Source organism: Camellia sinensis, chromosome 15 (assembly GCF_055761805.1).
Source record: "Camellia sinensis isolate YWXY chromosome 15, ASM5576180v1, whole genome shotgun sequence".
Taxonomy (NCBI): Eukaryota; Viridiplantae; Streptophyta; class Magnoliopsida; order Ericales; family Theaceae; genus Camellia; species Camellia sinensis.
Window position 1 is genome coordinate 52,113,513 of NC_138975.1, and position 12,666 is coordinate 52,126,178.

General features: G+C 34.7%; 1 protein-coding gene across 1 annotated transcript; it reads right to left on the bottom strand.

Annotated features, from left to right (window-relative positions):
* Positions 1-804: 804 nt before the first annotated feature.
* LOC114270892 (glycine--tRNA ligase, mitochondrial 1) lies at positions 805-12,321 on the bottom strand. The gene is made up of 9 exons (XM_028212518.2): positions 11,771-12,321; positions 10,451-10,833; positions 9,738-9,855; positions 8,973-9,167; positions 8,642-8,866; positions 8,323-8,382; positions 8,163-8,243; positions 7,462-7,867; positions 805-1,160 (listed from the first exon to the last, which is right to left on the bottom strand). The coding sequence occupies exons 1-9, from the start codon at positions 12,167-12,169 to the stop codon at positions 928-930; spliced, it is 2,100 nt and encodes a 699-aa protein (XP_028068319.2). The 5' UTR covers positions 12,170-12,321; the 3' UTR covers positions 805-927.
* Between the last annotated feature and the right edge of the window lie 345 nt (positions 12,322-12,666).

The following is a 12,666-nucleotide window of genomic DNA, read 5'->3' on the forward strand; positions in this document are numbered from 1 at the left end:
GTTTCTGTAGTATTTAAATGTTAAAGGTTTGTTTATTTTAATTATTTGTCATTGATTGATTCACTTATTTTTAATATAGTGGAACCATGGGTTTGGGTTGGGTTAGTTCTAGTACATGATTGATTTAGTTCTGACTCTAAAAATTTGAAACCCATCATGATTGAGTTAGTTCTAAATTCCGTACCAAACCGATCCATGAACACCCCTACAACCACCCAAGCAATGGCATACAAGATTATTAGGATAAGCCTTTCAAGCTGCGAATCACGATTTACCACTATATGATTGAATGACCCTATCATATGTAGCCCTACTTAAGAGTGACCTCTGAGTCTTTTGCTCCTCTAGTACTAACCCCATAAACTCATATTTTGTTAGACCTTTGAGAACACTGGACATTGTTGTGTTTAAATTATGAATTTAGATTGATATTTTTAAAAAAAAAGTAAAGGCAAAGGCAAAAAATGGGGAAAAAAAATTAGCTCATATTTTATTTACACTTTACTCAACTTTTCCTTTCCCTTTTCAAATTTTTATCCAAATCTATGAATCAAACACAATCTATAAAAGGTTAGGTTTGAGTAGCGTTAGCAACTGGAAACTCTTCAGTGTGTAATCGATGTATGTGATAAGCTTATTTGATTCTGTATGTTGCATCAGTCATTTTTGGCTTTCTAGTAAAGAAGTTACATGTATATAGGAAGAGAACTGAATTGTAGCTCTGAATTGGCAAATCATAGTCTATAACACACAGTAATCCTATGACACAAGGCATCAGTAAATTGGTGTTAAAAGTCATAAAAATCCCTCGCAAAAAATTATGCATTCACTTAATCCTGTTGATATAACATTATAACTTGTGTGTTAACAAAATCAACTTTGACAACATAAAATAACATAATCAGCAAACATTAAAACCTCCCAAATCTAATCCTCAGAAGTTGTGGATGAATGAGTTGGGTATTTCCACTGCACATCAGCCCATGTGCTCAAACCATCTGTCACCTCCTTAACTACAGATGCCACCTCCTCTACATTAACACGAATCTGTTTCTTGCTGTCTCTCTCCCGGAGTGTCACTGAAGTTGTCGAATCCACTGTAATGGCAAGGGGAACCCCGAGTTCATCTGTTCTTGCATAACGCTTCCCTATTGATGTACCTGCAATATGAACCCATTTGTATAAAATTAGTTAGTCACCAAGTTCATCAAATCCTGCCAATATACATCATAGAAAAAATGAGTTCCACTATCTCTGGTGGGAAGGGAAATCAAACGAGTTATATTATACTATTAACCAAGAAGAAAACAACGTATCACTTGAGACACCATTACTCATTAAGCTCATGCAAAGAATCTACTAATTTACAAAAGCTTAACGCCATGTATGGATCCCGCATTTTTTTTTTGTAAAGCATAAAATGCATCAATAGATTACTCAAAAAGCAAAGTACGTCCGAGAGTTTGTACATCATTACAAACAACACTACATAGGATTAATCTAAATATTCCACAACCCACGTAATACCACCATGAAGAAACCTTCTCTCCACGTCTACAAGCACCTACAACATGGTTAGAAAAAGCAAAAAAACATGACATACCTCATAGATTAGGTCACTAATGAAGAACACCGTCTCAAGGGAACATGGAAAAGACTTGGGTCTTCTTGACTGGCTTCTATTCAATGTTCTCTTTTTCACTTAATATGATCGTTGCTTTGAGAGGATAGAATTTCCATTGCATTGGCATGGTTGACATTGAGGCAAAGAACCACAAGACGCGAGAGAAATCATGTGTGCTACCCATTTTTCTATGGGTAACCAAACAAGAAAATGGATTTTTGAGAACTGCCTATTTTTTTCTTCTCATTTTTCCACCCTAAGAGCAACTCCAATGGTTCATGCTATAATAGCATTGTCAAAGCTATAATTTGGCAGGTTACAAAAACAAAATGCCCAATTATAGCAATGTTGCCACATTGGTGACATGCCATTTTGGCAAATTTCCCTCTCTTTTTTAGATGGTGTTTGGGTTTAGTTTTTTGAGTTTTTTTTTTTTATTGATTTTGTTTGGCGTTCATAATCTTTTTTAAACTTATTTTTTTTTAAAAAAAAAAATTATGACTTTATGTTCTACACAATTAGACAAACCAAAAAAATTAAATATTGAAAGAAAATTTAGATCCTTCTATTCTACATAGCACGGACACAGACACGAGACACGACATGAATACACGGACACGCAAATTTTCAAAAAACGGAAGACACGACACGCTGGGGACACATTCAATATATATAATTTTATTTATTTATTATATCTAAAAAAAATGAAAAAAAAAAACATTGGAAGGTAATTAAACATGCAAAATAACACTAAAAAATTAATAAAAACATTTAACAAATTAATTTTTTCCAATAAATAAAAATAATTAGTGTTATGTATGTTTAGGTTAAGCAAACAAGAATACCAAAAAAAATAGAAAAAATAAAAAGATGGGAAAAAAGGGAGCATGATGAGGTATAAATTAAAAAAAGTAAGGTTTTTGTCATTAAAAAAAAGATATTTTAATACAAAAATATCTTTAATTAGGGACTATAAAAGGAAAAAGAGAAAAACAAAACAGAGAGACGATGCAGGGGAGAGAGAGAGAGAGAGTGTGATGAACTGCGAAAAACAAAGAGAGAGAGTGATGAACTGCGAGAGAGAGAGAGAGAGAGTACCTTCAAAGACCATCAACTGAAGAAAGAAGAAGAAAAAAGAAGCAAAAAAGAAGAACGAATGACATACCTCAAAGCCTGCGAAAAACAAAGAGAGAGAGCGTGATGAACTGCGAGAAAGAGAGAGAGAGGACCTTCAAACACCATCGAACTGAACAAAGAAGAAGCAAAAAAGAAGAACGAAGGACATACCTCGAAGCCCTAGATCGATCAACTGGCTCTTCACCCTCTTGAGCTTCAATAGGTTCAGGTTTTTCTTCACCTCTGTTCTCTTCTCTTTCTCCTCCCTTTCTCTTTGTCGACGTTAGGGTTTAGTTTAGGAAAGCAAAATTTTGTGTTTTTACACATTTTACCCCATTTACAAGTTTTGAAATTACATTTTGTACGCTCTAAGTGTCCAAAACGTGTTGCTGGGTGTCCCAAACGTGTCCGACTGCAAAAAATTCAAAAAAAAAAAAAAGGAGACACCTCCCATAGAGCGTCCGACACGTGTCCACCACATGTCCGGCGCATGTCCGTGTCCGACACTCATACGCTCCCTTCAGAGAGGTGTCCATGCTTCATAGCTTCTATTTCACCCACCATGTACATACCATTAAAAAAATTGAAAAAAAAAAAGCACTACCATTCCCATCTACTATTCTAACCTATGGCTGTTCAAATTACCCAATGAACTGAAGAATCGAACCAAACCGACCTCTTTGGGTTGGGTTGGGTTGGGTTGGGTTGGGTTAGTTTTTTAGTGCATTGGTTTGGTTCTGGTTCTTCAAATTACCAAACCATGGTTCTTAGTTTATGCCTTACTTAAACCAAACCAACCCGAAAACCGAACCCATTTATATATATATATATATTTTTTTTTTTTTTTTTTTTATAACGCAGGTATCCCCAACCCTCTGATTTTTCGGGAAGCCAGGACTAATCCTGCGGGGTAAGTAACCCGGGGGAAGCCGTGTACCCCTTTCAAACTGCTACAAGCACTCACCCAGTGGGGAATCGAACCCATGACCGTGCGCCTTACCCACACAGTCACGTGTGCGCCCTTACCACTGGGGCATCTTGCCCCCCTATTAAAATTTTATTTATATTAATGTCTTCACATAATTGGTCTATTACAATGAACGTGATTGCACCTAATAATTTCCAACATACAAAAATTATTAGATGAACAAAGTTAGTCCTGGAAGATTGAGTTAGATTTCAAAATTGATCTAATTTGTATTAATTGTACTAATGGATTTATTTTGTATTAGTTATGTTTAAGCTTTAGTTGGATTTAATTTGTATTAGTTTGCATTAAACAATATTTTACTCTTTATTTGTGTTATGTTTAAATGTTAAAGACTTATTTATTTTTAATTATTTATTATTGATTGATTCACTTATTTTTAATATAGTGGAACCGTAGTTATAACCCGAGCTACATTGGATTGGGTTGGATTGGTTCTAGTGCATCATTGGTTTAGTTATGGGTTCAAAAACTATGATTGAATTAGTTCTAAATTTATTGCCAAACTGACCCATGAACACTGCTGTTCTGACCTATTGAAACCTACCATTCTTGAAACATACCTACTAAGTAGGTGATAGGTATGTATTCAAAAATGGTGGGTTTTAATAGATCATAATAGTATATGAGAATGATAGTTAATATTTTTTTTCAAATTTTTAAGGGTACTTACCAATAAGTCCTACTTTTAAGACTTATTACCCATTAAATCCTATTAATAAATTTATCACTGTAAATTTATTCATAAAAACAAGATAGACTAATAAATTTACCAATAGGACTTAATGGGTAATAATTTCCAAAAGTAGAACCTATTGGTAATTTATAATTTGCCCATTTTTTTAATGGCATGTAAATGGTGGGTGAATAGAAAGATCTAAATTTTTTTCAATATTTTAATTTTTAAAAAACATTTTGGGTCGCATAGAATGTAAAAATATTTTTTTTTTATTTTTTTATTTTTTTTGAAAAAAAAAAGTTTAAAAAAGATCACAAAAGACTAAAAACAAAAAATCACTCAAAAAAACAAACCTCAAACACCACCTAAAAACGGAGGGAAAGTTGGTTAGCATTGTGCCAAAATGGCATTACCCTGTGGCAACATTGCAACATTTTGGTATTTTGCTACTGTAGCATGCCAAATTATAGCTTTAGCAGAGCTATTATAGCATTAACCATTAGAGTTGCTCTAACCAAACATAAACAAGGAATTTGGAGTCTCTAATTTGATTTTTCTTTTCCTTCCTTTCGCTTTCCTCATCCATTCCCTCAAACAAATAAACACCAAACAAAGCAAAAGCATTTCGAGAATCCTTGGAATGGTTTTGACAAAGACACATCTAGTCTAAATGTGTAACCCAGTTCGGAAACTTATATCTAACTAGAAAACTTGTTCTCACCAAATATAATCAGAGCACTAAAGCAAGTCGGCAAAATTCAACAGGGAGACATTAAGGCCATGTTTGGTTTGTATTTGTAAAAAAAATTTGAAAAATAATTTTCTAAAAAGAGTTTACAAATTTTTTGTATGTTTTGAAAATAGTTTTGGAGTTTTGGAATTTTGGATAGTTGAATAGAAAAGTATGAAGAAAAATGATTTGATTGATGTATAGAATGTGAAGAGAGAGGAGAGAGAAAAAGTGATTGATTAATGTGTAGTAAAGAGAAGTGATTTCGGACGAAATTTTTTCTCAAAAATTGTCTCTCAAGAGACAAACAAAACAAGGCTTAATTCTCTTAAAGCTGAAATAACGACTAATGAAATAAAACGAGACAAAACAAAAATGAAGAATGCATCATGAGAAGAGTTGAACAGCCAATAATTGAGGACACAAAAGTGGGTGTTTGGGGTTTGGATTTTTTAGTGGCTTTTTAGCTTTTTTATTGTGAGGTGAAAAACAATTATGGGAATGGACTTTTTAGTTGTATGGAAAAATGTAAAAGGCTGATGTGATATTTTGGCTTTTTGCCTAAAATTACCATTTTACCATTGTTTTAACTATCCGAAAAAAAGTATATATGAGGGTACATTGGTTTTTTTACACTGGTATAGCCAGATGTTTTTTGATGCACCCCAAAGGTTTTGGTGTTTTGGCTTTTTTAGCCAAAAATCCTATATCCTAAACCACCTCAAAATGGAAGGAATTGTGAAAAATAAGAATAGCATGAGTAACGGCCGTAGCGTAAAGCGGTTGCGGTCGCCGTAACGGTGGCGGTGATGCGGTTGCGGTTGCAGTTGTGGTTGCGGGGTGTAAAGGCCGTAGCGTAACAGTTGCGGTAACAGGAACCGTGAATTTTTTTATTTTTCGCACAATTTGAAAAAACCTTACCGATATGCACATTTTTTTCCATGATCATATTTATTGGATTTTAAAATAAATATTGATCAATTTTTGTAAATTTTTAAGTTTGATCTAATATATTTCGTATTTTTATATCACTATAAACTGAGTTTTTAACATTTTATTTTAATAATTAATAACTTTATATTATACAAAAAATCAATCACTAACTATTATATATAAGATAAACAATGACAAAAATAAAAGAATAAATAAAAGCTTAAATATATATACATATATATTTTAATCAAGCCAAATAGATAATGACCACACTTATTATTATTTTCAAACAATATATAGATAGACACACACAAACAAAATGGTTGAGTGATAGCAACTGAATACAATAGCATAAGTCTTATAGCTTCAACAAATCAATAACATGCTCTTCATCTTCCCTCTTCTCTCTCTCTATCTCTTGCTCCTCCATCTTCCCTCTTCTCTCTCTATCTCTCTTCCCCTATTTTCATTTTTTTTTTTTTTTGCGTGTTTTTTCGAAAGAAGCAATTCAGAACCGTTACGTAACAGTGCGTAACAAGCCGTTACGGCCGTTACGGCACCGTTACGACCGCTATAGCGGCCGCTACGGCCGACACACTTGTGAATCTCAATCACTGCAAAAGCGGCCGTAACGGGTGGCGGCAACCACCACAACCGTTACGTAACGGCGTTACGTAACGGTTGCGGCCGCTTTTTAAAACCTTGAGCATGACAGATCAACTCAACTCAACAAGGCTTGGTTCAAATTACTTAAGAATCAACTACATGGATCCATTTTCTCCAGTACTCGAAACCTTCTTAATAATTATTCTTCAAGCAATTCACTTATGCAATAAAAAAATGAAAAAGAAAGGGGGAAAAAGGAGTGCAGCGTAAAGATGGGACGGGCAGACACAGGAAATTCCAGAAAATATGTCGTCTATACCTTACCTCATGAACAATTAGCAGAACATAATGGGAGTTACAACTTCACTATCTGTTAACATAAAGAGATCAATATCTATCTGGATATAGAAGCTGAAAATTTACATGATTTTAATTCTGTACTATATTGTCATTTGCCTCTCAAACCATTTTTCCATGATCAGTTCAAAATTTTTAGGTCTAGGAAAAAAAAAAGAAAAAAAAAAAAGCACAAGTATACCCTTCAAGTTACAGTAAAAATAGCATCAAACTTCAGTGTGTTTGTGTGTAAAACCATGCCTCAACCTAAGCAAGTAGAACACCTTCATCTCATCATGGGCAAAGCCATTTCAACCCAAATCCAACAGAAACTGAAATAAATAACTTTAATTACGCCTACATTTTCAGACCTCAATAACTTTTGAAGATATTTGCAAAATAAAACAGGCAGTCAACATGCTTACTTTATACCTACATGTGTTGCATACCTGTTATGTCAATCTTATATGAGATCCCAGCAGCAGTTAATGATTTGGCAATGCGTTTAGCAACTTCCTCATACTGCTGATTCTGAACCAATGGGAACACAGTGCATTTTATAGGTGCCACAAGTGGAGGGAAACGGAAAACATTCAACTGTTCGTCCCCGCCTTTACTAGGCCTTGTATAGAAGGAATGTTCATAAAGACAGTAAATTATCCTCCCGATACCAAAAGATGGTTCAATTACTGATGGTGTGAAAACCCTCTGATGTTCCTTCTTCTTCTCCTTAGAGATTGTCACCATGTTCTTCATTATACTGACATCTTTGCCAAGTGTGCACACAGTGAACTGTACCTCTCCCTTAGACTCCAAAGTGGCTTTCATTTCCATAGCCTCTTTTTCACCCATTGCCTGCAGGCAAACAGAAAATGTTGAGACCTTTATAATTGTAATTCATGACAGCAGAGGCAGAAACTTGGCCTCCATTATTGTGAGCAAACTTTTCATTTTAAGAAATCTACAAGGTATAGATCTCATTTGTCTTTTTGCTTCTCTACCCCCAAAATGAATAAGGAAAGAAATTTTTAAAAAGCCACCAAACATGCAATACAGTGCCGGACACAAAGTATTAAGCCACCAATTATGAAACAAAGAATCAAAGTCAATTTCCATCAAATCATTGCCTAACAAACAATTTGTACTATACCTCCAATGCTTCAACCACCATCTTCTGATCACCCTTGAATGCAAGGCCCAGCTCCTTCTTAACTGGAGCTATAACAAGTTTCTGAATCAAAGGTAAAATTGGTTTATAAGAATTTTATTAGACACAATATATATATATCAACAGAGATAAAGAGAGTTACCTCCACTTCTCTGGGTTCTGAAAACTTTTCAGCTGCCACAAGGGGCACACCACTTTTATCCTACAACAAAGAAATAAAGAGAACTCCTCAGAAGACCAGGATATGATTCACATTATTTTTTCAGGCAATCTTCTAGCATAAAATATCACAAACAAAGCTATTGTCTTATTGGTCTTTTCATATTCGTCAATTTTTATCATAATTTTATTTTTTTTGAGATTCCTACCACACAATTTAGTAATTAAGCAAATAAAAATTAGATTTGACAGGTCTGTAATAGTTTAACATTTTTTCCTCAAAAAGATCATAGAGTTCATACCGTGTGGGCATGCAAATCATATGCAGATCTATCAGCGATACCAACACATTCAATCCATCCGTAAGAGCATTCAATCTCAGCATCCCAACAATCTGCAGCATAGTGTGCCATCTCATTTGCAAGATGTTGCCGGAATCTTAATCGCTCCTTATCTATACCAAGGTATGTCAAGAATAAATATACCCTCCCAATAAAATAGCCCAGCGTTTCATTGTTGACAATGCCCTAACCAACAAAAAAAACACCCGATGAGTTGGGAACCATGTAATTGTTTTTTAAGGTAAAAGAAAGAGAGGAGCAAGACTGTTAGAATGGTACAAGTCAAACCAACCTCAGAAACTGCTTCACCAAGGCGTATTGTCCTTGCAGATTGTCCAGACACCTGGTCTTCCCTTGGGAACATTAGAAATTCCAAGTTTGAGACTTCAGAAAATTTTGGGTGTGACTTATCATCGGGATCCACAAAATGTTCTATTTCAGCCAATGTAAACTCACGGACTCTTAGCAGACCTTGGCGAGGAGATATCTGCAATATTTTGAAATCAATGCCAGATTTCAATTGGCTTCATCATTTGTAGACAAATGTTCAAATACCATTTCAGCATCATGCTCTAATTATAACTCTAAAAGGTAGTGGAAGAAACTGAGAAGAACTGGATATAACTTATAATATACCACTACTATAAATGTTGAAAAAAAAATGCATTGATCATAAAAATATCATTTTTCATGTTACTTCTTCTTACTGTCTGTTCAAACAATTCATTTTTCTTTGATCCTCTTTTTTCTTTGAATCATATTGTAAGTAATCAACAATAATAGTGGCACCTAAACCAAACTACTTCTCATACTACCACTTCTATTGCCAGTGCTAGCACCACTACCACTGTTATTGTTACTATGACATCTTCTTTTATCCTACACCTTTTACTAAACTATTGCAGCCATTGACAACCAGCACCATACACATGAGCTAGAACAATGGAAAGCCAGTCAGTTAAAAATTCACTTCCAATGACAAAATAAATGCAACCTAAGCCACAAATGGCCAAGGATATTCATGCAAATAAATGCACCAGTTAGAGACAAATGAAACCTCATTCCTAAAAGCTTGACCAATCTGAGCAGCAGCAAAAGGGAGCTTGTTGCCATTATAGTAGTATAAATCCTTGAAGTTCACAAAAATGCCTTGTGCTGTCTCAGGGCGCATATACCTGCAGCATATTACAGTGGGAAATCATGAAAAAAGTAAGTTGAAGCACTGACACTTCAAAATAAGTGCCGTATCCATGTCGGACACGGGGACAAATATGGAGCACACCATATGGAGTGTCCCGTTATTTAATTAATTTATTTTCAGGGACACACCAGCCAAGTTGCCTTTTCTCCCATTTTCTTTATAGCTTTTGATGAATGTTGAATATTTATTATTTTTTTCTTAGATTTAAATACTTAATAGATCATCCATAAAAAAATATATAAATTATAAGTATTAATTTAAAAGTGCTTTTTAAAAAATAATAATAATTAGAGTTAGTTTTTGTTAATATTGATTGTTTATGGATGTAATATTAATATATATAGCAAATAAAAATATATGAAAACATATTTTATTGTTATGTTCGCGCTGTGTCCGTGTCTCCATTTTTTTGAAATCACCGTGTCCTATGTCTAGATCTGTATCCGTGTTCGTATCGGGTACAAAATGGACAAGGCCATATGAATTTTAAACAATTTAAAGAAAAAGCTCATTAAAGATGTATTGCAAGTTATGAAAACACAATGTAAGTATGATAAAAGTATTCTTACCCAGGATTCAAACCAGATGGACCTATAGAGGTCTGAAACATTAAGTTGAATGGATATGGAGCAGACAGAGGGTTCTTAGTATCAGGAGCAGTAATACCATATTCCTTAATCTTTGCACCTAATTCTTCTTCAGAAAGATCGTCCAATACAGCAAGAACATGCCTAAACTCCGAGGCCTTCTCCTTTGTGATATTAGGATCTCTCTCGAGTTTCTCCTTGCAAAAATCTTTGAGTAAATGATCAGCACGATAACATGTACCAGTCTTTTCATCCTTAACCATGAGGTCAGTAAACTTATCAACATGACCTGATGCCTTTAGCACAACTTCTGGTGTAACACAAGGGCAATCGACTTCCAACATGTTTTCTTCCAGAACAAAATGCTGAAAAAGGAACAAACCATGATACCGTAATATTCACTAAACTTAAAAAAAGGTGCAGACAATCAACACGCAGCGAATTGTACCAAACTTGAGAGATTAAAAAAGGATAACAACAAAACAAAACAAAAATGTATAGAAGACTTAAAGCCACAAAAATACAGTCTGGACGGTTAATTCCAGTCAAATTGAGAACAGTAATTGCATGATCTAGTCCCTACGCGTAGTTGAGTTTCCACATGATATCTTCTTTTTTATGTGCACATTGTCCCTGCCCACCAATTTAGGCTAAACTAATGTTGAACAACAACAGCCAACAAGCTCGGAACTAACATAGAAGCAGACAAAATTATTCAACAAATGGTTCTAACTTCTAAAAAGAATTAATAAGCCTCCCCCGTTCCTGATTTGCCTCCCGACGTAGCATACATTATACGGATCCATGCATAATGCATTGCACCGCACTGTGCAACTTTTTTTTTGAAAATTCATGAAAGCAAGCAGTTAGCATTTACATCTCTATCATGAAGGCAAACAAAATATGAAAACAACTATGTAGCAAGTAAAAACACAGCAAATTTAGAATTCAATTTACAAGTCCTATCCTATGAACAATATAAATTAATAGCAACCTCCACCATTCGGAGTGACCTAGTGCTATGGCAGCGAGCAATCAGCAAATAAACTATCGATTTCGTCTATTTAGTCCATGAAGTTTCTGATTTCAGCTTATGTTGGTCCAATTGAAGACCAGTTAAGCTTGATTTGATAGGTGTTTGTTATATGGTTAAGTATAGAACTTTGAAATGACATTTTTTTACAATCAAATTAATTGAATAATTTGAATTACATGAGCTTGTGAAATCACAAATCAAATTGATAGTTTTGTAATGAATTTTTAAAATTTAAAAAAAAAAAATTGGGGAATGAAATTACTGACTTGACGCCAGAAAGCGAGGACATTGGACTTGACGGCGCAACCGGGAGGACCGTAGTCGTAGAGGCCGGCGACGCCGCGATAGATCTTGAAAGAGGGGATGTAGAAGAGGCGGCGCTCGAGCGTGTTCACCACCGCCTGACGGAAAGCTTCTCTGTTGTTGTGGACTTCTTGTGGTGCTGCGTCCATTTCTACGAATCGAAGCCCTACTGGGCTGAAAGATTGGGTGTGTATATGTTGTGAGGTGAGGTGAATGAGAGTGGCGTTGTGGAGCAGATGATATTTGGGGAGTGTGGATATGGTGGTGGTGGTGGATATTGTAGGGCTGGCTCTGGCTGGATGCGACTTTGCCAACACTAGTGTCACACCAGGAAGAATCCTTCCTAGGGTTTTCGCTAACATGCGCCGTAATACTTTTTTTTTTTTTTTTTTTTTCTTTCTTTCTTTTTTGGGTCCCTGTTTTGTTTGGAACCAAATGGGGAGGATGGGATTTGAAATCCGATTGGCTTGTTGCCCACCTTGGCATTTGTGGAGTCCATAAATCTATGGGTGGTGGTAAGGGTGGTACTAAATCCACATAGGCTTCGTTTGGAATCAATTGATTGATTTTTTAATTTTTTAATTTTTTTGTTGTTTAAGTCTAGAATTAAAAGCTTGATTTAAAAAAAGTTTTTGATTTTTTTAATTTTTTTGTAAAATAAAGAATATAATAATAATAAATTGGATATAATGTTTTGTCTTATTGAACTAAAAATTTTATTTTATTTTTTGTGACTATTTTAACTAAAAAATCTTCAAACCTAACTTCCCAAACATAGGCACAATAATGTCCCCCGAAATGGCTGTGAATGACTGGACACGGTGATGTGATAATGACATTGAATAAAATAATATTTTGC

Coding starts and splice junctions, on each gene's coding strand:
- LOC114270892 (XM_028212518.2), bottom strand. CDS start 12,169: ATGTTAGCGAAAACCCTAGGAAGGATTCTTCCTGGTGTGACACTAGTG. Junction 8,244..8,322: donor CAGAACCCAGAGAAGTGGAG/GTAACTCTCTTT, acceptor CCTTTGATTCAG/AAACTTGTTATAGCTCCAGT. Junction 1,161..7,461: donor ATATAAGATTGACATAACAG/GTATGCAACACA, acceptor TTCATATTGCAG/GTACATCAATAGGGAAGCGT.